At 52.7% G+C, this 22842-nt stretch overlaps 9 protein-coding genes across 9 annotated transcripts; 4 read left to right on the top strand and 5 right to left on the bottom strand.

Moving 5' to 3' along the window:
• Window positions 1-826: 826 nt before the first annotated feature.
• On the top strand, window positions 827-1893 carry PG998_004278 (Ras-like protein Rab-6B; the record flags this gene model as incomplete). The annotated part of the gene is made up of 6 exons (XM_066871096.1): window positions 827-879; window positions 962-987; window positions 1078-1166; window positions 1236-1365; window positions 1467-1745; window positions 1838-1893. 6 exons carry the CDS (start codon window positions 827-829, stop codon window positions 1891-1893), a joined length of 633 nt encoding a protein of 210 aa, XP_066734846.1.
• Window positions 1894-2464: 571 nt separating this feature from the next.
• Window positions 2465-3436, bottom strand: PG998_004277 (ribose-5-phosphate isomerase RKI1; the record flags this gene model as incomplete). Its single annotated transcript, XM_066871095.1, has 2 exons — window positions 2465-2901; window positions 2977-3436. 2 exons carry the CDS (start codon window positions 3434-3436, stop codon window positions 2465-2467), a joined length of 897 nt encoding a protein of 298 aa, XP_066734845.1.
• Window positions 3437-4526: 1090 nt separating this feature from the next.
• PG998_004276 (uncharacterized protein) lies at window positions 4527-7883 on the bottom strand (the record flags this gene model as incomplete). Its single annotated transcript, XM_066871094.1, has 3 exons — window positions 4527-5238; window positions 5261-5473; window positions 5536-7883. 3 exons carry the CDS (start codon window positions 7881-7883, stop codon window positions 4527-4529), a joined length of 3273 nt encoding a protein of 1090 aa, XP_066734844.1.
• A 4794-nt stretch (window positions 7884-12677) lies between these two features.
• Window positions 12678-14056, top strand: PG998_004275 (uncharacterized protein; the record flags this gene model as incomplete). Its single annotated transcript, XM_066871093.1, has 3 exons — window positions 12678-13169; window positions 13227-13818; window positions 13956-14056. 3 exons carry the CDS (start codon window positions 12678-12680, stop codon window positions 14054-14056), a joined length of 1185 nt encoding a protein of 394 aa, XP_066734843.1.
• A 2055-nt stretch (window positions 14057-16111) lies between these two features.
• PG998_004274 (uncharacterized protein) lies at window positions 16112-16681 on the bottom strand (the record flags this gene model as incomplete). The annotated part of the gene is made up of 1 exon (XM_066871092.1): window positions 16112-16681. One exon carries the CDS (start codon window positions 16679-16681, stop codon window positions 16112-16114), a length of 570 nt encoding a protein of 189 aa, XP_066734842.1.
• Window positions 16682-17194: 513 nt separating this feature from the next.
• On the bottom strand, window positions 17195-18813 carry PG998_004273 (uncharacterized protein; the record flags this gene model as incomplete). The annotated part of the gene is given in 3 exon segments (XM_066871091.1): window positions 17195-17251; window positions 17316-18611; window positions 18631-18813. The coding sequence occupies 3 exon segments, from the start codon at window positions 18811-18813 to the stop codon at window positions 17195-17197; spliced, it is 1536 nt and encodes a 511-aa protein (XP_066734841.1).
• Window positions 18814-19227: 414 nt separating this feature from the next.
• Window positions 19228-20157, top strand: PG998_004272 (uncharacterized protein; the record flags this gene model as incomplete). Its single annotated transcript, XM_066871090.1, has 3 exons — window positions 19228-19285; window positions 19362-19896; window positions 19974-20157. 3 exons carry the CDS (start codon window positions 19228-19230, stop codon window positions 20155-20157), a joined length of 777 nt encoding a protein of 258 aa, XP_066734840.1.
• Window positions 20158-20199: 42 nt separating this feature from the next.
• PG998_004271 (uncharacterized protein) lies at window positions 20200-21201 on the bottom strand (the record flags this gene model as incomplete). Its single annotated transcript, XM_066871089.1, has 1 exon — window positions 20200-21201. One exon carries the CDS (start codon window positions 21199-21201, stop codon window positions 20200-20202), a length of 1002 nt encoding a protein of 333 aa, XP_066734839.1.
• Window positions 21202-21727: 526 nt separating this feature from the next.
• PG998_004270 (uncharacterized protein) lies at window positions 21728-22817 on the top strand (the record flags this gene model as incomplete). The annotated part of the gene is made up of 5 exons (XM_066871088.1): window positions 21728-21962; window positions 22040-22162; window positions 22239-22348; window positions 22444-22506; window positions 22590-22817. The coding sequence occupies 5 exons, from the start codon at window positions 21728-21730 to the stop codon at window positions 22815-22817; spliced, it is 759 nt and encodes a 252-aa protein (XP_066734838.1).
• Between the last annotated feature and the right edge of the window lie 25 nt (window positions 22818-22842).

Raw genomic sequence — 22842 nt, 5'->3', positions numbered from 1 at the left:
CTAGAGGTGGCAGCAATTCAGTGGTCGTGAGGAGTCTAGAGTCTATCGACGGCGGCACGGGGATCCGTCGAGTTGCATGTCGACTATTGACACTTTGACACTTGACACCGAAAGAAACAGAGAGGCTGTTGGAGATGAGACTGGATGGGGAAACAGGCGACAGGCAGAGAGAGGGAAAAGCCAAGGCCGGCTACAGCAGCGTGCAACGTGGTGTCCCGCAGCTGCAGCAGCCAACATAGCCTGGACAGTAGCAGAGTTCAGATAATCAATCAATTGCTGGGAACAGCCGTCATTGCTTTCTCCCGAGTACGGCGCACTTTGCATCGGTTTCTCGAACTGACATTTGCTGTTTCGCATGCATTCAGACTTGGCACTCATGACTTTTTCTTCACCAGTGCCTCCTTTTTTGCTCGGCTCCCGCCATCGCCAATAGCAGTAGCGCATTCATCCCGCCCGCCTTTCTTTGATCTCTCTCTCTCTCTCTCTCTAGCCTCTGTCTTTCTCAACGTCCCCTCTTCCTGCCACCCAAGCAAAAGATCCACTCCGACCCGAGCGAGGAAAAGAAAGGGACCCCTTTCCTCCTGCATCCGACGACTCCCCATTGTTTCCACCGCTTCGTTTTAGTCGACACTCCCTCTAGCTTGATTGGAGGGCTAGTCGTCCAAAAGCGCCTGTCTCTGCCGACCTTCGTACAAACCGACCGATATATACCATCACACCGTCAACGGTGAACCAACAGCTCTACGCAGCATCTGCAACTCTTCAACATCAACACGCCCACCACCACCCGCTCTCCCACGCGAAACATACTACCACAACCGTCAACATGGCTCAATCCGGGGCAGGAGGTTCTTTCAACAACCCGCTGAAGAAGTTCAAGTACGGCGCACGCCCTCCTGTCTTGCTGCTGCTGCTGCTGCTGGCCTGGCCAACAACGATGGATGCTAACCTGCTCTCTTAGGCTGGTATTTCTTGGCGAACAAAGTGGTACGCAACGATCCCTCGATTTCAATGTCACTGCCGGAGGTGGCGCCGGCCGGAGAAGATGAACTGGCTGACCATGATGCAACTCAACAGTGGGCAAGACATCCCTTATAACGCGGTTTATGTACGACTCTTTCGACAACATGTACCAGGCGACGATTGGTATCGATTTTCTCTCCAAGGTGAGAAGCCGCAGCCTTTGTTCCGACAACGCAATGCAACCTACAGTAGCACTAACAACCGACGGCTAGACCATGTACCTCGAGGACCGCACCGTCCGATTACAGCTTTGGGATACGGCAGGACAAGAAAGATTCAGGAGTTTGATTCCTTCCTACATCCGCGACTCCAGCGTGGCCGTGGTGGTGTACGATATATCAAGTACGTTAATCCACCCTTTTTCCTTCGCTTCACCGACAAAAGAGGACCCCCGTCGGATGGGACTACGGAAGACAATAGCTGACCTCTGCCTTGCCCAACAGACGCGAAATCCTTCCAAAATACCAAGAAGTGGATCGACGACGTGCGGGCGGAGCGCGGCAACGATGTTATCATCGTGCTCGTGGGCAACAAGACGGATTTGAACGACAAGCGCGAGGTCACGACGCAGCAGGGCGAGGACGAGGCTAAGAAGAACAACCTCATGTTCGTCGAGACAAGTGCCAAGCTCGGCCACAACGTCAAGACCCTCTTCCGGAGGATAGCCCAGGCCCTGCCCGGCATGGAGGGCTCCGAGGCGGCCTCGCAAGCTACCTCGCAAAGTACGTTCATAACACACCCGCAAGCTGGAGACCAGATAAGGGGAGGGTTCGCACGTGTTTGGAAGTTATGAGCTAACCCTGAACGCAAACAGTGATCGATGTCAAGACCAACACCCAGCAACCCCAGCAAGAAGGCTGCTCTTGCTAAGTCTTGATTTGGAGCCCCGGCTATTTTTGCTACACCCCGAAGGCCAGCGCTCCCCCGCCGGCCTCTTGACGATGGAGGAGGGAGGACGAAACAATCTGGGGCTTATTGTCTTTTTGCCGACTCGATCCCAAGAAGAGTGCCGCCCCACGATAAGCGTTGCCCGAAAGCAAAGAACATTCACTAGGGGCGCATTCTCCGCGATAAATACAGATGACACCGCCAAATGGTGTAAAATAATAAAGAAGGGGAGCCGGAACGCAACCCGACTACCTGGCTCCCTTCCAGCGCAAAGAGTTCACGTTTTTCTTCTTCACGATATCAAGGCAGAGACGCGAAAAAGTAGTATCCAGCATGAAACGAGCGAAAGAGAGCAAGAGAAGCAATGGCAGCTGCAAATGTTACTCGATATGACCATTTAGTATATGTAATAATGTTTTTCACCCATCCTTTTGGTATTGCCCATTCTACTTATGTCTTCTATGTCCAAGCTATTGATATGTACCGCGATGGGACTCAAGAGAATTGTAGGCCTTATTTTCATCCGCTAAAACTTTGCCATTGGATTGTACCGCTAGTTAACCTTGGCCTCGAGCGACTGGACCGAGCCATCTTGCATACCAAAGTACACCATAACAGGCTTCTCGCCGCCATCCTTGTTGTGGTCCTTGGCCTCGGGGCCCGTGGGTCCGCTGAACAAGCCGATCTCGAGAACGCCCTTGATCTCGCTGATGCGATGGCCCAGCGTCTCGACCGTGTACAGTCCCTTGGACGGGTCCTCGCGCTCGCGCTCGCTGTTGAGCAGCAGCGGCGGGAAGGGCGCGTCGATGACATGAAAGCCGTTGTCTGTCACGATGGGGCCTGCCTTGCCCGGCAGGCCGGAGCGCACGTAGGGCTTGCGCGAGCCCAGATCAATCAGCTTGCGGCGCACGTACTCGGTCAGGCTCGGGTGCACTTCGATCGGGATGCCGGGCCAGCCCGTTAGCAGGTTGGGGACCTTTTTGCGGTAGTCTATTGTAGAGCACACATTCATTAGTCGGGGAACGAAGGAGCAACGGAGAGGGAGGGAAAGAGGAAGTCACGTACCGGCTACGCAGATGAAGCGCTTGCTCATGACGGCGACAATCTTCTCCTGGAAGTGGCAGGCGCCACCGCCCTTGATGCAGTTGAGCTCCGGGTCGACCTCGTCGGCGCCGTCGAAGCAGACGTCCAGGTACTGCTGGCCGGGGACGTAGTCCTTCTCGAGGACGAGGGTCTCGATAGTGAGGAGGGGCAGCTTGGCGTCGAGGATGAGGTCGCGCGACTGGCTGCCGGTGGGCACGAACTTCATCTTGGACGTGGTGTCTTTCGGCATGTCTGCGATGGTCTCGACGACGTACTTGATCGTGGAGCCGGAGCCGATGCCGATGTGGGTGTAGTCGGGCTTCAGGTGGTCGCGCACGGCGTGCTGGGCGGCGGCGCGCTTGGCCGACTCGACGAGGTCGCCGGCCATGGTGACGGGCGGCGGCGGCGGCGGCTCCATGGCGTGGCTCTTGGAGGAAGACATGGTGATGGTGCGGGTGTTGGGGGCGGTTCGCGGGGCGATGGGTCGGGTCGGTTGGGAAATGGCGAGTTTTATGGCGGTCGATTGGCGAATTGAAGCGGTGGAGATGTACCGGCGGCTGCTCGAGTTTAGAAGAAAAGAACTGCACCGCACCTTCATCTGAAGAAGCTGCTGGTTGGGGTTTTATTCTTTCGTTTCTTCCTTTTCGGATCAATGTCAAGCTGTCAACCCCCAACAGAAACGTAACCTTACAAGTATGACTCTTATCACTCTTAAAATAGACGCAGAGAATCAAGTGGCCGGTCCGGTTCGTGTGTTGTTTTGTGTATCTCTAGTCGTCGTTAAGTCCGATGGGCGGTCAAAAAACGTTTCTAGCTGTGTCATATGCAAAGTTCCTAAGCCCCCACGTAATTCATGCGAGACAATCAATCCCCAGATCCGGAGACAACGTGCGTTGGAGCTTCTAGAATGCCGTAGGATTGCTGATCGAACCGTGATGTAGCGTGATGCAGCTGCAGTTGTTGCACCGAGTTGCACCACCGACCCCACGATGATTCGCGCGGGAGAGCTTCGAGTCCCTTCGTTGCGAGCTTGGCGGGGTTGCTTTCCCTAGAATCTCCAGAGCATGGGCATGACCTCACCGGCTGTGGCTGACTCGGTCGGGTCCGGCCCCAGCCCCACTCCATCAGCCACATCGACACCAAATGGCACTGCCCATAGCCAAGGGCGGTGCCGCAACGATAAGGCTGGTCGTCGTTAACGACTCGGTGCTAATGAGCTGAGTGAAGCCGAAGGTGTCTAGCCGGGTTGACGCCTTCACATTAAACCGAAAAGAAGAAAAGAAGAAAGAATTCAAGATTGCCGTAGCACAGATAGTATGCGCCATGACTCTGATAATTACGTTGTATTGATTGACCTTTTTTCGCATCTCGCCCAGCATCCAGCCATGTCCAACGATAAGTCAGATGTTAAGACGAAGCAAGAATAAGATTGCTAATAGAAACCTCAGGGTGTACAGTGCTTTTATTAATAATTCTAGATAATTGAGCATTTACAGTGTTCTCAGTCAGTCTAATCGCCCTCAACAGAATCATCACCAAGCAATCTTTGCCAGCGGGCTGTTAGGAAAAGTTCTAACGAGAAGCTTTCGAATCTCGTCCATGAAGAGGATGCCGAGCGCCAAAGGGATGGGAATCAACCAGAACTCGATGGGGACCGAGGCCGTACCGAACAAATTCTGGATGCCCGGAACCTCGGTGACAAATACGGCGATGGCGAAGCTCAGCACAATGCTCAGCGCTAGCCACGGGTTGCGGCGCGGCTTGGTTATCGGGTCGGCCTGGACGATGCTGAGGCGGCGGTTGCGGACGGCGAGGATGTTGCCCCACTGCATGATAACCAGAGAAACGAAGTACACCGACTGACCAACGTTGTTGAAGTTCGTGAGCTCAGCGGTGGTGTACCCGTGGAAGCCCTCCGAGTATCCCTCGTAGAGGAAGAAGAGCTCACGCACGGGAATGCCGGCGTAGCGCCACAGGTAGAGGAAGAACATGGCGTGGGCGGCGCAGGTCTCCATGAAGCCGGTGAAGAGGTAGGCCTGGATGTAGATCTTCAAGTTGATGAGGTGGTCGCGCTTGTGGTCGCGCGGCGGGAGCGAGAGGAGGTCGAACTCGGCCTGCTCCATGATGAGCGAGAGCGACAGGAAGAGATCGGTGAAGACGCAGATGATGATCATGAGGAAGGCCGACAGCGGCAGCGGCACGCCGAAGAAGACGTTGGTGAGAACTGGCCAGATCTCGGACCAGCTGCCGGCGGGGGAGGAGGTACGACACGACCTTTTGTAAGTTCTGGAAGACGAGACGGCCGAGTCGGATGGCGTCGACGATGGAGTCGAAGCGGTCCATCAGCACGAGGTCGGCGGCCTCGATAGCCACGTCGCTGCCGGTGGCCACGGCGACGCCAACGTCGGCCGCGCGTAGGGCAGGAGCATCATTGACGCCGTCACCTGTGACTGCGACCACGTTATCGCGCTGGCGAAACCTGTAGGGTCCAAATAGTCAGAAAACAGACGTTGCAGAAGAAAGGGGTCATAGAGAGCTTACTCGTTCACAATACGCAGCTTCTGCTCCGGCGCGGTGCGGGCAAAGACGATCTCGTCATACTCGCAAACAACATCCCAGCTTTCCTCCGTGAGTCCCGGCAGCTCCGAACCCGACAGCAAGAGGCTCCGGCCCTCTCCCGCGCTGCGCTTCTCGCGCAGATCCTTGGCAGCGAGGCCGGCTTCGTGGGATCGGACATCTTTGATGCCGTCGGGGATAGCATCGGAGCCGAAGATACCGATGTTTCGCGCGATAGCCGCAGCGGTGAGGCCGTAGTCACCAGTCACCATGAAGAACCGGACACCAGCACGGCGGCACTCCAAGATGGTGGAGGCAGCCTCTGGGCGAGGCGGATCGATGATGCCGAGGATACCGATGATAGTGAGGCCCTGAATAGCCTGGCCGGAGATCTCATCACTGAACTCGTTGGTTCCAGGGGACTTGGTGGGGCACATCGTCTTCTCGCACAGCATGATGACGCGCTCGGCACGCTGCGACAAGGCGTCTTGAGCGCCTTGAAGTACCTGCAGTGCGTGAGTATCCAGGGACTGTGTTGAATCTGTTTGGGCCGACCAGAAGTGTGTACAACCAGGCAAAAGGACATCGGGTGCGCCCTTTACGAAAACCTGGTAGCCATCCGATTTCTCACTTGCTGCGTCGGCATGGTTGAACATGGCCAACATCCACTTGTTCTTCGAGTTGAAGGGGATCTGGAAGACTCTGGAGCCGGCCTGCTTCCGCAGGTCATCAGATTCAACTTCGGCGGTAAGACGCAACACGGCGGCATCAGTCGCGTTGCCTTGAACCTTGCGGTTTGCTGGCGGTAGGTTAAGGGTAGTCGGATCGAAAGTGGCGTCGTTGCAAAGGGAGGCGGCTGTGTAGAGCTTGCGGAGATGCTGGCCAGCTTGGCCCGACTTGAGGTTCCGTACAGCCTCTTCGGTGGTCGTTTTGCCATCAACGAAGGCTATCGAGGCCACAGACATGAGGTTCTGGGTGAGGGTACCCGTCTTGTCCGAGCATATGACGTTCACGCAACCGAGTGTCTCCACGGTTGAGAGGCCTTTCGGAAGAACATCGGCAAGCCTCATGCTTTTTGCAACCATCATCAACGTCAACGAGACTGCAATGGGCATGCCTTCGGGAATGAAGGCTACTACGCATCCCATGACGTTGGTGAGCATGGCAACCACGCTCATGTATCCTGGGTGATCCTTCCGGAGCCAGAAGGCCCAGCTGAGAGCGATGATGAGACAAAGCACGACGGTCAAGCAGACGATAATCCGGACGAATCGCCAAATCTCCATCTGGATCAGTGTGGGAGCTTCCTTGATGTCCCCCATGGCCTGCGCAATGCGGCCCATGACGGAACGGTTACCGGTCAGCACGACGACACCAGAGCCGCTGCCATTGACCACCATGGTTCCCATGAGGGCGATGTTGCGGCTCTCGAGGAAATTGGGGTTTGTGGTATGGACGGCGCCCTCAATCTCCTCAGACTCGCCGGTCAGCATGGAGCGGTCAAATCGAATGTCTCCCGAGTGCGCTAGAAGTCGCAGATCGGCTGGCACTTTGTCGCCCATGGACACGTGCACAATGTCGCCAGCCACCAGCTCTGCGGCCGGGATGGACATGGACTTGCCCTCTCGCGTAACGCGTGTCTCGGCCGGCAGCAAGTCGACGATCGACTTCATGGTGCGCTGGGTGGACCAGTCCTGGAAAGCGTTGAAACAGGCCTGGAGCATGATGACAATCAAGATCAGGATGGCCAGCGCAAGGTTGGTGGGCGATGGAGGATCGCTCAGCGGCTTCCAGCAAATGAAGAAGATGATGACGCCGATCCACAGCACCGAGCAGAAACCACCAAATATGTAGAAGAAGAGCTTCTTCAAGTAGTTGGTCTTCGGCTGGGGCAACACGTTCCTCCCATCTCGTTGCAACCTTGTAGCAGCTGCATTATCCGATAGACCCTGGACTGCGTCGACATTCAGCTGTTGGCAGACTTGTTCCTTGTCCAACTCGTGGTAGGAGAGGTTCGAGAAGTACTCTTCGTCGCCGGCCCCGGACGTCTTCTTCTCTTGGCTCGCGAGGTGCGCCTCGTGGTGGCGGGACTCGTCGACGTGGATGGAAAGGGTGCGGTATTCGATCTGGACGCCTGAGTAGGGGGAGCCGACCGGGAGGCGACTGCGAGAACTCCGAGACGAGGCGCGACTGAGTGATCGAACGCGAGACCCCGGGCCGTGGGCATCGCGGGGGCCGCGGCCTATCTCGGCGTCTGTTTCCCGCTGCTCATCGCCATCGAATGTGATGTGAGAATGAATCGCGGGATCCTTTGAGGGAGTTGGTTGTTCCATGTCCAAGGGAAATCGCGTTCACGCGCCAAACGGTTCGATGCACAAGCTTGGCAGAATGGTTTCATCATCATCCTTTCGTCCAGCCTTTATAGGACTCAACAACTGCACGTCGGTGCTACCCCATTCGGTCCAACATCACCTCTTTGGCGCCAGGCTCCCCTTGCTGGTATCGAGGTTTTAATCCCTCACTTGGACACCTTTCAGCTCATCGCATTCGTCTGCTTCCATTACGTAGCACTTACCAGACAGATATGCACGTGTCAAATTTCAGCTGAATCCAGGCACTTACACCAGAAGCTGCTGCTTCGACCTTAAGTCCGGCTATCCGGCTCGGAGACATATGATTGGCTCGCTTGGTAGGTTTGCAGTGTCTGGCTAGACCTATATCCCTCTCGTAAACGCTGCGGCTTATTCAGGGGGGGTTTGAGTTCTGGGCTAGCCGGGGCCTCAGCTTTAACTCCGTGTATCCGGCTCCAAGACATCTGATTGGTTTCTCCCACAATCCCAGTCTTTTCCAAATCCTGACCACGTCAATGCTCGCCCGTTAGGTTACCACGCATCGGATGAACGAAATTTATTTCGACAACAGCATATAAATGCCTCGTTCACGTCCCACAAGTTGTCGTAAAAGAATGCCCTCCGACCTTGCCCCTCTCCCTTTTCCCTTTCCCCCTAACAGTTGACCTAAATGTGTCCTCTGAGAACAGGTACCAAAAACATGCGAAGTCTGAGAAAATTTCAAATTGAAGTCTTCAACTATTCTCTACGATGCTTATGTGAAGTTTGATTATACATTGCGACAGGAACCTTTCTTCAACCAACTCGGCTGTAATTTCCAATCCGTCTCTGACCATCCTATCTTTCTGGGTCGCTTTCTTTTGCCCATGTCGACGCTCGAACAGGGAGATGACTATGTGTTTCGCATTTGCTTGGGCTGCGTCCTTTGCCATCTCCCAGTATTCCTCGTCGGAGCGTAGAGAGTTTTGACTGCCCAGCGCTTGTTTGACGTCGTCCATGTCATTGACCGAGCATTGCTGCAAGGATCGAGCCACGGATGGTACCCAGGCTACTGTGAAGCAAGGCCCGTCCTTATTCTCCAAGAAGAGTATGCAGAACTGATCGCGATAAGATCGAGGCATAATAATGCTGCCCGCCCTTGGATCCGGTCGAAAGTCGGGTACGCAGTGGGTCATTGAATAGTCGTGGGTTCTTTCTAGAACAATTCTACTTCCGAGAAGATGATGTTTGACAGTTGAATTTTGGGGGTTCCTGAGAGTAATCGTTTGTGCCTTCGCCTTTTTCAGGTTGACGTGCACTGTGAGCTTGGTTAGTTTGATAGACTAAAGCGGTATTCGGGATCAATTACACCCTGTTGTTTCAAGATGACCATCCCGGTGGAGGGCAAATAGCTCTCCAGTCTTGCTGAGCTTTTGTGTCCCATCTTGCATCTGTACAATATAGGTAAAGCCTGGCTGGCCCTCCTGGTAGTACACGTTTTTGTGATCCGAGAGGCTGTACATCACCATCGCTGGCCGCGCTCGCACGTCACTGCCCACCGTACAATCCAGGACACCAAGGCACGCACCTTCGGAAATCCCATATAACGGGGTTTTCTTCGAATCGGAGGAAAACCCAGTGCATACCAGAACATCCACTTGTAAGCCGTGGGGTGTTGCAATCATATCCGTCATTTTCTTTCTCTGCTCCCATGTAGACCATTGCGCCACAAGGAAGATCGAGCTCAAGGGATAGGACTCAGGGCTCACAGGCCAGTGCTGACTCTGACGCGTAGGGCTTTGCCACGTCAAGATCGATTGATCGTTAGATCTTTGCATCACTTCCTCGAGGAGCCGGGAAAAGGCCTTTTCCCCTTCGCCGTAGATCAGGGGCATGTTGACGTTGAATAAACCCAATAGGCAATAAGACATGTCCTCTTCTCTTGTCGTCTGCCTTTTGGAGGCCCAGGACATCCTCGTGGCAACACTGTGTTGAGCCAATAGGCTAGATAAGCCTAAACCTAACACTGGCTTCACCAAGGGCCCGGCATAACTGTTGCAGTTGCAGGACCTCAAGGGATCGGTTTGATGGGAATGGCCTGGGTTTGGTGATGATTCGTTTCTGCTAGCGATGTCGGCGGCATGCGAGAACCGGACATCTCGAACCCGAGCACAGCGGCGGTGATGGCCATGTCTCAAAACTGATTCGTCAATACCGCTCATTCGGGCAATTTGTTCGGCCAATGAATTCCTATCACCCACCAAATTCCACGATGCATTGAAGAACTCCACATTCGGTGGCGCGATGAGCTCTTGAAGCGTCCATCCTCTGCGAAACCAGCGAGAGCCATCCATCTCCGATCCGCGAACGTCGCTGAGGTATGCATAGCAGATGGCCGATTCTGCGTACCACCTGAACATGGAGTTGATGGCTTCAGACAGCTCTGCACTGCTCGACTTGTCGATACAGCACGTGTCAATCCATATCCACTCATAGCCGTTTGCCTGGGCGAGGCGACAACTGTCTATAACCTTTGCAAGGCCCTCTTTCCGCCGGCCTGGCAGCGAGTTGTCCAATGCTCTGGACAGGCCGTTTGGACTGACATCTTGGAAGAGAATCTCATCGTCGCCCCAGGTATGCGACAAGGTAGCATACACGGGCTTCTCCTTTCCTAGAAAGAACTTCAAGGTCAGGGTGGTCGTATTGAGGAGTCGCATCTCGTGAACAAGGGGCGTCGACCTTTTGCCTCTTGTGGTGCTTGAAGACAGTGCATGTTTTGGCCGCCTCTGCCCAGATTGCGGGGTATGTGTAAAACGCCAAAACGGTGGCTTGGAAAGCGACGCGCCCAGGGTAAGCAAGACCGACCGTGATCAGAGCAACGTTCAACGTTTCAGCTCTCGTACTGCTGGCGCTAGTCACCCGTCCCATGTAGATGACTAATGACTGAAATGGCAGCAGACCGTCAGAGTCGAACCCCTGCAAGCGGCAAAATTGCAGGTAGAAACCAAGCATTAATATTTCATAAGTTGAAAGTTGGTGACTTTTATACATCTTGTGAGCGGAATACAGCTACCCTTTAGACGCATTAATCTTTTAAGTACACGTCTGTATTTCCCTCGTCACAATGCACCATACAATGTTAATCGCAGCCCTTCCTCGTTCGTTACCTCTTCTTTGAGTTCCTTTTGTTGGCCGTCTATTGTGGCCTTACGGGCCTCTGCCTCCTCGAGTATACCATCAACTCTGTCGCGTGCCTCCGCACTGCTATCTCTTTCGGGGAGTCATTATTCTAATTCACTACTGATACCGACTCCTCTATTCAACAGCATCTCGCACATGTCTGGATCCGGGACCTCGCGTGAGCAGGTTAGACAAAGCGGTGTGTTCTCAGCAGACATCTTTGGCAGTAATAATGTCTTGACGACAACTGATAAGATCGAAAACTTTCGCGGTGAATTGGAATGGGGCCTAATGGGTTGGAAATTGCTCGTACAGATCTTTCGTTCTTCTAATATCTTTTCAGCATCATCGCTTGCTGTACGAGGCATATCGATCCCTTCAAGCATGACAGCCTTATCTTAATTGCACTGTCTCAGGTAGGTAAGTAAGCCGGAAAGTGAACCTCTGAGCTTGCAGCTTGCCACTGGAGCGGGAGGCTTGGCATAAGCAGAGCCTTGCGAGAAGAGGAACGCAGCAAAGGCTCAGCATTACTCCCGGCAAATACTACATTAGGCAACTTGAACCGAAAATGGCTTATCGTGAAACATGCTGAATATATAGTAGCATGTATTAATCTTGGTAGTAAGCTAGGCAATCGCCTTAGGAAGGTAGATGCGCGAACGCACTACGAGTAGTATTAAAGGAGACAACTGCCGACATGAGCCCATCATGAAACTGATATAATGATAAGCCATGTCTCATTAGGTATATGTTGTGCAACACACCTGAGTTAATCAGCGGCGTAACAAGAATCTTACAGCCCCTGAGAGTGTTATGCTCTACAGCGCTTCTAGCTCTGTTGTCTATCATCTACCTGCTATTTTACGCAGTCCAATACCAATCCGCAACGACTGGGGCCATCATTTCAGAACATCTGTCCACGCCTGTAATGGTAATACGAATGCAATGTAACTTAAGAACTCCATATACAATCAACTGATGTGGTTTCATGAAGGAAAACATTATGCATCCGCCATCCAATACATTGCCGAGTTGGCAAATGTTACAAGGTTGCCTGCGCTAAAGCTCAAAGCCCCTGAATTTTGAATCTGCAAGACAATAGGAGGGCAGGGATATCTATTACCTTAGCTACACGATGATTGTGCAAATCAGTCACCCGGGTTCAAGCATAAAGATGACTCCAACTGTAGGTGATCCTCGTCCATTTCCGGAGAAGGCAGGCAGAGCATGCAGCACTGCTAAAGCGTCAAGCAAACGCTCTTCATTTCCTTAAGGAGCGTTGGAGCAGTAGTAAATGCTGACTTCTGACTGGGAAGCGCAATGTAACATCAATTAATCCATGGGAAGGGGGGGTGGTATGAAAGTTGCCGGCGGCAGGTGGCGGCAGGGGCGGGGCGAAGCCTTCATCAGACGTACTGATATTTCTATAATTTGCTAGATCCTCGCTACCTTTCTTCGTGATGTACCTAATGACGACTAGAGATAACACAACAGCAGCGCGTGAACGCAGCGATATTCTCGACCTAGCCAGACCAAGCAGTACAATAGCGGGCTCGATTTTCAATACTCATTATGGGGAATTTTAATTTCCGAAGTACCTGGACGTTCTGTCTCATGATGGTCCTTGCCCCCCTTTGTTTAGGCCATGACCAGATCAACTCTTCCGTCTGCAACTTCACGACCACCTGGGTCGATTGGATCTTCAAAGGCAGCTTCGACGCCACTCAGAATTGTGGAGATTTCAGCTTCATCATGCAATGGGTTTGGAAAAAGTCCAAAAAGGATTATTGCTCGGTTGACCGTCAGTATGTCATTGATTACATCCGTGAGGGCCTTCATCACCAGGTGGAAATCAGTAGACACGGGAAAATGCCAGAAGACTGCGAGATAGAACAATGGTGGTACCAGGGCTACTACGACTACGAGAGGACTCGTATAGCCTTTTGCAAGAATGCGACGTCCATTGGACACATCAAGGGCCAAAATGGTACACTGGCTAGTCAAACGGAACCATTTTCCACGGTGATACATGGTCCTCGAACCATTTGTTACAACAAGCTTAAGGAAGAATTGGAGATAATAGGTAACCCTGATATTGCAGGATGGGGTGTAAGGGACTTCCTTTTCTTATAGCTCCTACTTAACCTATACTAACGTTGCTTATAGGTAATGGCTTCATACACAATTCAGTTAATGCTTGCTGCATTATTTACGATTTCGTCCTTTTATCCCGACAATAGCCATATCCACCGGCGTGCCAACAAGTCTTTCTCGATGTTTTATAGTACCTCTATAATTTTGGCCCTTTCTATCGCTATTGCCTCAGCTGTCACCTTTGTGGCAAAACGCGCGGCACCGCGGTCTATTACAAGTCACCTTGGGTTCCCCGAAGTATACGAGTACCGGCTACTCACCATGGCGCCCGCCTTTGCGGTCCTATTGGTGTTATTAGCACATGGACTCCACGAAATACAGCAGCGAGCGGGTAACGCTTCCGTTCCCAAATGCCGACTCTTGTATCCTAGGGTGGCGGTGGTCCTGGTCTGCGTCTTCTCTATCATAGTGATATGGATGATCTGGTTTGTTGGAGACCAAGGCCGGCAGGCCCCCGTTGCCGTCTTCTTTGGAGGCGCTCGTCAGACCATCTATGTCAACGATTTCTTATACCAAAAGGCGGGCAACTATACGCTGGCGATAGCCTGCCTAACGACGATCCTGCCTTTTTGGGGCTTGGCTTTATATGCTCTGCCATCCCTATGTATGATTATCTCTACTCTGCCCTTTTTGGGCATTTTTTCAAAGATCCTGCAACGACTTAGCGTTACTAACCACGGGAATCACGACCGTTTTCACCTCTTTTGGCGTCTTGTGCTAGACTTGGTGTTCATCCAGCAGCTACGCCTGAAATGGCCCGCGTTAAGCTTCTGCATGGTATGTCTCCTGCTGGCATTCGCAGAGTTAACCATGATGTTCTACATCCGAACAATGGCTATTGAGGACGGAGATGGTCAGACATCAGAGACGGAGGTTAGCTTTGGTCAAATTTTGGCTTGCTTCACATGGTTTCCTGTGCTATTTACAGTGATATTTGGGATTGATTTTCCAGGTTTGAATGAAGCGATAGTAGAGTCACAAAGGCGGGCAGTGGCCGTTGCTGAATTAGGTCGGATGAATGTTGCAAGATTGACCTCTGCGGTGGCTTTTCGAACTGGTCAATCCTGATGCAGGACGTTTAGCGTTTTGTCTTTTTCTTCTTCTTGCCTCCCCCCTCGTATTATTTCTATCTACCTCTTTCTCCGACTTGTAACTTCAACGACTCCCAGTGACAAGATATGGGCCAGCATTATAGAGAGCCAAAAGATACAATTCTGCTATATACGACCATATATTGCTCAATACTAGAGATTCCGTCCGCTCTTCTATACCTGCCCGTGATCCCGATGATCTTCCTCTTCCACACCAGTCTTCTTCGTCATGTTCCTAGCTTCTGACCTCGCAGCACGCCACTATTGGACGTGGGCCTGACAAACGTCCACATTCTGGGTTGGAATAGACAATGTGGTCACCAGCAAGGGTTTCGGGCATTTGAAATTAAAGAAATCGGCTTCGTTCAAGGGATCTGGCCTGATGCTCGGCGGGATTGCTCTGATTCTGGCCTGGGTATGGGCCCACACGGTTCTATTCTCCTCTCATTCGTTGTCAACTCTCTTTGTTCCTCAAGCCGGCCCGCAACCTGGGCTGATTCTGCACATGCGGAAGACTATCCATGCTGACGAGACAGGAACCGTCATCGGCCTCTTCATGTGATGGGCGTATTCTTTCTCCGAGCTCTACGCTGCTGGTCTGGTGGGAAAGCAGGTGCTACTTTGCGTCGTCCTTGGTCCAGCCGTTGTTCTCTGCGTTGGTCCAGGGGCGGCTTCGGTGCTGGGTTGGGACGTGAGGGAGCGGGAATACCCCTTTCCCAACCTTTTCGATAAGCTTCTGGCGGAACACAAAACACCCAATTAACCACATGCGGGACGCTGTTGAGCATAGCTCCAGTGCTAAAACCAGGATTGAAAAAGGACCTCCAGTACTTCCAGTCATCGCCGTTCATACCCTAGAGGTTAGGGCCACCTGTGACTGGGTGCATGAAGGTAGCGGCAATTTCTGTTTTTGGTAAATTGTGCTTTTTGCAGATTTGGTTGGCGGATTCCGGACCGAAGGGCCTGAACAGAGCATTAAAAACTGGCCAGAAATCCATGAGGAACACCTCAGTGTCGGCATACTCCTTGCTGATATCTCGCATGGCAAATTGAACAGAACGGTCGGGAGAAATTTAGTCGACATACTTCTGAAGTACGAGGAGGTGGCCTGTTATCCAGCTCCATTCTTTTGGCATGGACTTGCAGGCGGGTTGGCCATCCGCTATGGATACCGTTGTGACTATTTGACTCGCCATACCTTGCTTGCGAAGCTTGTTGATCTGCAAGCGATGGTTGTAGACGATTCGGATAAGATACCCAAAGGAACTGGCCAGCAGGATGCCTGCCATTGTCAGAATCGTGAGCAATGCTATATTTCGATTGTGAGATGGCGGCAGATGTGGAGGAGAAAAGCAATGAGGAGTGAAGAACCACAAAGGGCTGGGGGAAGAGGTTAAACATCCAGCAAAAATCCAATAAAACACCTAGGTGACAGGCATCATCTTCCCAGGGATGATCGGTTAGCTCTCCCCCGGCCCGAAAGCCGCCCCCTGCGGCCCCCAAAAGAGTCGATCCAGGGGTTTTCTCGACTGCTGACAATAGCTGCAGCAGGGGGAAAACAGGACGTGGGCCAGTGCTATGTCGAGGCCTATGTTAGTCATTCACTCATTATTAACAGTCCATTAAAACGTATCATTCGACACGTAAGTTTATTCAAGCTATGTAATATTTTCTACGTCTTTCTTTCATTTACTTCTAAATCAAAACAATAAACAAAAACTCGCTATTGGGATCCGAAAATGTTTCCTTCGCCGTCGCTGCTAATATCTGAATGTAGATTCAGCCACTACTGTGCGCCTCCCGCCTTTAATATTCCCATTCTTCATAAAAGTCCAAATCCTCTTCGTCATTGTCCCTGTTATTAATGCGGTCCCGCAAGTAAATCGCGGACGCCTTAAATGAGGCCCAGACGGTCGCCTGGCGTGTCTCTCCCCCAAGCTCAACGACCGGCGCCGCTATAAGCGCTCCGACAGGAGGGACGGCGATTGCTGCAACAATAAAGACGGCTACACAGAGCGACAGCTTGCTAGACTTGTGGTGGTAAAAGCTACTTACAAGATAGTAGAACCACCAGAGCCAGCATATGAGAACGAAGCCTATGTCGAGCTCATGTGAGAAGTGGTACCGGTCGCCCGTGGCCGAGGTAATTACGGACAGTTCCCTGGCATTGATGTAGTCGACCTTCAGCGAACCCGCAAACAAAAGCAAGCCAATAATCAGACCCTGAAAGACTAGCCAAGCGTGGAAGGTGCGCTTAGTCATGAACCAGTGGTATCTCGAGATCTGGGCCCATGGTTGATTCCATAACACGATGAGGTGCCATAGACCGGCGACGAACCTCACCGCAAAGGGGACACGCTTCCTTTCCCGCTCCATTTTGTATGTGTTTTGGTAGTAATGGATATGCATCTTGAACTTGATCGCTGCGAAAAAGACTTTTGATTGAATGAAGCTGCTTGGCCTGGAAATGAGTCTGGCGGGAAGAAATCCGTCCGTCTTATATAGTGCCCAGATGCATAACTTGCCGTGAAAATATTAATCATGTTAATACTTGAACATGGTTATTGTTATACTCGAACAATGATAGAGCTTGACTAGCAGGCGAGTATCGCTTTGTTCTGCAGAAAAGAGCTTTACTGGAAAATGAGACAAGAGATGGGAATAATCACACCTACTTACAAAGTGCATGCTCAAGAACAACGCTCATCAAATGGTATTTTTAACAATAGATGAATCAATTAAAAAGTTGTTACCTCATATGTCAGGTAGGGACAATCCCTTGGATGAATATGACGAGTCAAAAATCTTCCGCTATCTAAGTTATCCCGCCTCGTTGTCAACAGGGGAGCTACGACATCCGCGGCTAACTCAGTATCGGCTAACCCTATCTCAAGCCTCCCCCAAAATGCATGCAGTGAGCTGCTCGGCCATGGCATACAAAGTGGCCTGCGGGTGTCCACTTAGAGGGATTGGTACAATGCTGGCATCGGCGACCCTCAATCCTTTTTACCCCCAGTACTCTTCCCTCCGCATCGACCACTTTGCCCATCGCCGCCGTGCCTCCGGGGTGGGCATGGGCCATCCCCGTCTGTCGGATACGCTGCTCCAGCTCCTCGAAGCCACTGTCAGCGGCGAGCGGAGTCAGGCCGTCCAACCCCTCTCCCGACGGTGGTGATTCGCCTTCGACGACACTCCCCAGGGCTTTGGTTGACGTGAGGGCTTTCATGGTTACCCCAGCGGCATGGACAAGGGTATCCCGGTCGAACGCGGTCGAGAAATGGTTGAGCTGGATGACTGGTGCGTCGTTGGGGTCAGCGGACCGGATCGACACGGTGCCCCGCGATGTAGGCCGGAGCAACATCGTGGATGTGGCGATGTGCGTGCCGTCCATCGGAATGCCAGGGATACCAGGCGGCACATAAAGAGTAATCACTTCGTATAGGTTTCGGTCTTGTCTTTTTGCATCAGGCTCGTGCTTCTTGAGAATGTCCTTGGGAAGAGGCTGCGATACGACCCAGTCCCACGGAAGACTTTTGAAAAGTGCCGGATCTGTCCACGAGGCGCTCCCAAAGGCGTATCCAAGTGAAGGGTCACGCAATTTGTGCGCCAAGAATAAAGCAAAGTGGTCGTAAAGGTTCTGGCCCACATCGGGAGCATCGTAGACAAGAGAAATATCATGTTCCTTCAATGTAGCAGATGGGCCAATGCCCGAAAGCATAAGGACTTGGGGAGTGCGAAATGCGCCAGCACAGATGATGATCTCGCGAGCGGCCATTCTGCGACCATCGGCCAACTCAACCCCGGTCGCCACACCTTCCGCGAAGGTGACGCGGCGTACGACGGTGTTGGTGTGAACATGGACCTTATCGAGGGGATATGCCATATTAGACGGCTGACGCATTCCGTCGCGAGAGTTTTCGTAGAACTCGGCCACGCCGGTTATAGTGCCATCCTTGCGGGGATTGAGGCTCATGCCCAACTCGCCCCAGGCGTCCCGGACCGCCTGGCGCAGGGGGTATTGGCGCGCGCCCGACTCGGACGCCGAGACGGAAACGACGTGCATGGGCCCGTCGAACCCGTGCTCGTCGGCGTCGGCGCCGGCGTCGAAGAAGCGCTCCGACTTGCGAAGCCACGGCTTGATGCCCTCGTAGCTCCAGCGCGCGTCGCCCACCACGTCGGCCCAGTCGTCGTAGTCGGCCGCGTCGGCGCGCAGCCAGCCGCCGTAGTTCAGGACGCTGCCCCCGCCGAGCGCCTTGCCCACGTTGAGCGTGTGCACGCGGCCGGCCGTCTCGGGGACGGGCTCCGTCTTGAACGAGTAATCGAACTCCCCCGCCCAGCAACGACAGGCCACTCAGTAGGCCGGCCGCGGCAGGGTTGCTGGAGGGATCAGAGCCGGCTTCCAGCAAAACGACGCGGGGTGACTTGGCGCTCTGGCTGAGACGCGAGGCCACGAGACACCCGGTGAGTCCGCCACCGACGACGATGTAGTCCGCAACTGGATCCGACATTGTGATTGTTGGGCCTTTGGTGAGGTTCACTGAAAATGAATCTTGGGGGGTAGTAAGTTCGACCTCTTCGTGTACGCAAGGTTATGGAAATCGACTTGTCAAAGCTTTCGTGCCAAGACCATTGCGCAACAAAGAACTAATATCCTGCATCTTAGGTAATACGTATGACCATCGGTGGTCGGAGTAACTGCAACTGATTGTTGGCTACCCGGAAATGACAGCTTACCTTCCTACCAAGGTCAACACTACAAGAACGCCCAGGGTAGGCGCATGCGAAACCCCGATTGGTGGTTGGTGGCGTAAGGGACGGAGAGGGGAGAGAGGGCGAGAACCTTGGGAAGCTAGGACTTCTTTGTCAACTTGATTTCTTCTTCATTATTGTCTACCTCGTACTCAGAAAAGAAAACAGCCAAGATGACTTCAATAGGTGGTGAAACCGGCGAGACTGTACTGATCACTGGCTCGAACCGAGGTGAGTATCTGCACTTTCGTCAGCGTACTCAAGCTGTCGGTATAGTGCTTTCTTACTAACCTGATTGCTGGTGTAGGCCTGGGGAGAGCCCTTGTCACTCGGTATCTGCTCCAGCCCAACACCACCGTCGTAGCTGCTGTCCGCAATACCGAGGACCCAACCAGTCAATCACTGTCCGAATTGCCTCGAGGTTCCGGCAGCAAGCTCGTCACCGCCAAGATCGAGTCGAGATCGGATTCCGACGCCCAAGATGTCGTCGAGCTCATCCGATCCCAGCATGGGATCAAGAAGCTGGACATTGTCGTCGCCAACGCTGGTATAGGCGAGGTCTACGGGGGCATCTCGCAAGTCAAGCCTGAGGATTTCCGCGACATGTTTGACGTCAATGCCGTGGGTCCTTTGCGCCTCTTCCAAGCTGTCCAGCCGCTCCTCGAAGCGAGCAACCGCCCTCGCTTTGTTTTGATTGGCACTCCGATAGCCAGCATTTCGGCCATGGAAAAGATGCCTTTCCCCATGGTCGCATATGGCGCAAGCAAGGCTGCAGCACATTACCTCACGAGAAAGATGCACTGCGAGAGCGACAAACTCACTGCCTTTGTCCTGGACCCAGGGTAAGTCAGCCCCAGCCCGCACATTCTAGGTTGAGCACTATGATAAGCAACCTGCTGACTCTGGCTTCTTTTCGAAGCTTCATGCAAACCGATCTAGGAAACAGAGGAGCGAGGAACTTTGGCCTTGAGAAAGCCATCGTGCCCGTAGATACCTCTGCCGACTTTGTATTTGCCCAGATCAAGAAAGCCACACGCGAGGAGACGTCGGGCACGTACCCTAGTATTGATTTGGAGGCAAGCCGACCGTTTATTGAGTGGTAATAAGCTGAACTAGGTTTCATCTCAACAATTGGCATATTTTTCTTATTTCTTGCTTGCTAGAATGAGCACAGCTGGCCACGAGAACTGCCTCACTGCTATTTCCCCACCCATTGCATCCATCAGCTGCTCAAATAATGAATCCATCTTTCCATCTGGCCTTTCCAAGTCGTTGGGCGTGGGAAAACTTGCTTTCACAAATCTTTTGAGCATGTCAATGTCCCAACTACGCTCCCAGAAGCTCGCGTCCTCCTCCTCCGTCATTGTTTCGTGCTCGCCGATGTTGCGGACTGCTTCGACGGGATAGTCGCACGCATTCGCCGTAAAGAACGAAAGCCGGCCCTGCGGATTCCACTTGTGGCGACGCACGTTGCTCCAACGATCTGCGGACAGCGGGATGTACTCCAGCCAGCTGAATTTGCCGTCGGCAGCGCGTTTCCAGCTCTGTTGCCGGGCAGGGTCGCCACCGCCGTTGACTATCGGGCGGAATTTGTGGTCCATGATGGCGTCGAGAAGAGGCTGGCACTGGGGAGCGAACTTGGCCTCGGTGAAGAAGGGCGGCCCGTAGAACCAAATGGCCATGGTGCCCCCAGGCCGCAGTAGAGTCAATATGTTGTGTAATGCGATTTCGGTGTCCACCAGCGGGAAGGTCTCGGCACAGGTGATGAGGTCAAAGGACTGCGGGGCATGGTGCTGGAGAAGGTCTTCCCCAGAGGACAGGGTGAACGAAAGCCGCTTAGCAGGGAGTCCTGCATGTCTGGTTCTGGCAAATGACAAGCTGGTCGGGTCATTATCGGTGGCGACGACGTGGTCGAACCGGTCAGTCATAGGTGCGATGGCTGAGCCAGAACCTGTACCAATGTCCAGGGCGGCCGTGGCGCCTGCATGCTGTCGGCGGGTATCGTCAACTCTCCGGTACTCGTCAATGCGATGGAAGATTCTCCAATCGTATACAGGCCGGGTCGCCACGTATTCATCCCAGTAGGTCGACTCGATGTTCTGGAGCTTCCAGATCACGGGCGTATCCTTCGCAGCGGCCGTTTCCATAGTTGCGTAGTGCGAGCTCGGCGGCACAGAAAGGGGAAACCGGTGCTGGAGCTCTTGCGGCAAAGTAAAAGTGGTGCCGTGCCGTTGGTCATACTGTCGCAGATAAGACAACCCCTCTGGGTATATATATCATATGCATTGCCATTTCATGAGACTTCGAAGCATAAGCAACAACCTACCAATTGTACTGTAGCGTAACACGAGTTGTTATTCCGTGGTCTTGGCATAAGCCCAACATGCATAATATTGAATGCAGGTAAGACGTATGTATGCGTTGTATACAGGGAAAGACATCGGCTCGGTCTATCTCCCGCACGGTTTGGTGAATTGCTTATAATTGCATATCAGGATTTGTTGCTTATCCCGTCTTATGTGACAGTATCGGAATACTCAAACGGAGAATAGATGGTACCCGTGTTTGTACTCCAGCACGATAATGATTCAATTCAGATCACTGGGGATATAGCAGCAAGCATCGACTCTACCTGCCAACGAGCCTTCTGTGGCGACTGGGAGAATTGACAATATGGCCTCCTCACAGAGATACCAACGTCTTGACTCTGTCGAAAAGGAGAACGACAACCACTCGGCATTCGAGGATGTCAGCCATGGACTCCAATCTCGGAGGTCATATCTCCAAACTGTAATTATCGTCATTCTCGGCATAACGAACCTCGTATTTGCGGCTTTGTGGTTACATACCTGGAACCAGCGTGATTACTCTCCAGTGTCAGACTGTGTCCGCCCACAGTTGATCTACTGTAAGTCTACTCGAATGAGTACCACAATACCCTTTTCTCTACAGTGCCACTGCTGACCACGTTAATCGACAAAATAGCGCCGGCAACGAGCGCTATTCGCTACGAGAAGAAACGGCTCTGGCGTGACATTGATGGTCCCAACCCCTTTACAGGAAGTCCCCGGCCGAGTTTGGACCAAGCGTGGAGAGACATTATAGCTCGTGAGTCCGGCTCGTCTCTATCTCATCGTTCCCTTTGCTAACTTGTCGGTCGTCCTTTGAGCCATCACTATCAAAGTGTCGGCGGACGAGCTTTCGCGCTTCAATGAAGGAGACAGCACCATAGCATTCAAAGATGGGTCGGGATACATTGCCGAGATGGGCATGTACCATGAGTTGCATTGTGTCGTGAGTTTCCCTTGAAATATCCAATGAGTCTGTATCGGGATCACCAGTTTCTCTCTGTCTCTCACTCCGTTGCTAACATCAATTTTACACCCAAGAAACGGGTGAGGCGGTATCTGCACCTTGATCACTATTACCCAAACATGACAGACGCAGACAGGGTGAGAGAAGATACCCACATAGGTGAGTAGTTAAATAGTGTCCCATTAGCCTGAGCTACAACGATTGATTTTCACCGGAACAGAGGCTAATCAAACTACCAAAATTCAAAGATCACTGCCTAGAATACTGGCGACAATCCGTCATGTGTCGAGGCGATACCACGCTTGGGACCTTCTTTTGGCGCGATGGCGTGCCAACCTCTAGGGTATATACCGACAATGAGTGTGTCGATTGGCACAAACTGGATCATTGGGCGAGGCAGAGGAAGGTCAACATGGCTGATTACTCCCAATTTGCACATGAAGAATAAACGTCATTACAGTAGTGTGTCTTGG

This window comes from Apiospora kogelbergensis, assembly GCF_038363985.1.
Source record: "Apiospora kogelbergensis strain CBS 113332 chromosome Unknown utg000002l_segment0_segment0, whole genome shotgun sequence".
NCBI classification, from domain to species: Eukaryota; Fungi; Ascomycota; class Sordariomycetes; order Amphisphaeriales; family Apiosporaceae; genus Apiospora; species Apiospora kogelbergensis.
This window is presented reverse-complemented; position numbering and strand designations above follow the sequence as displayed.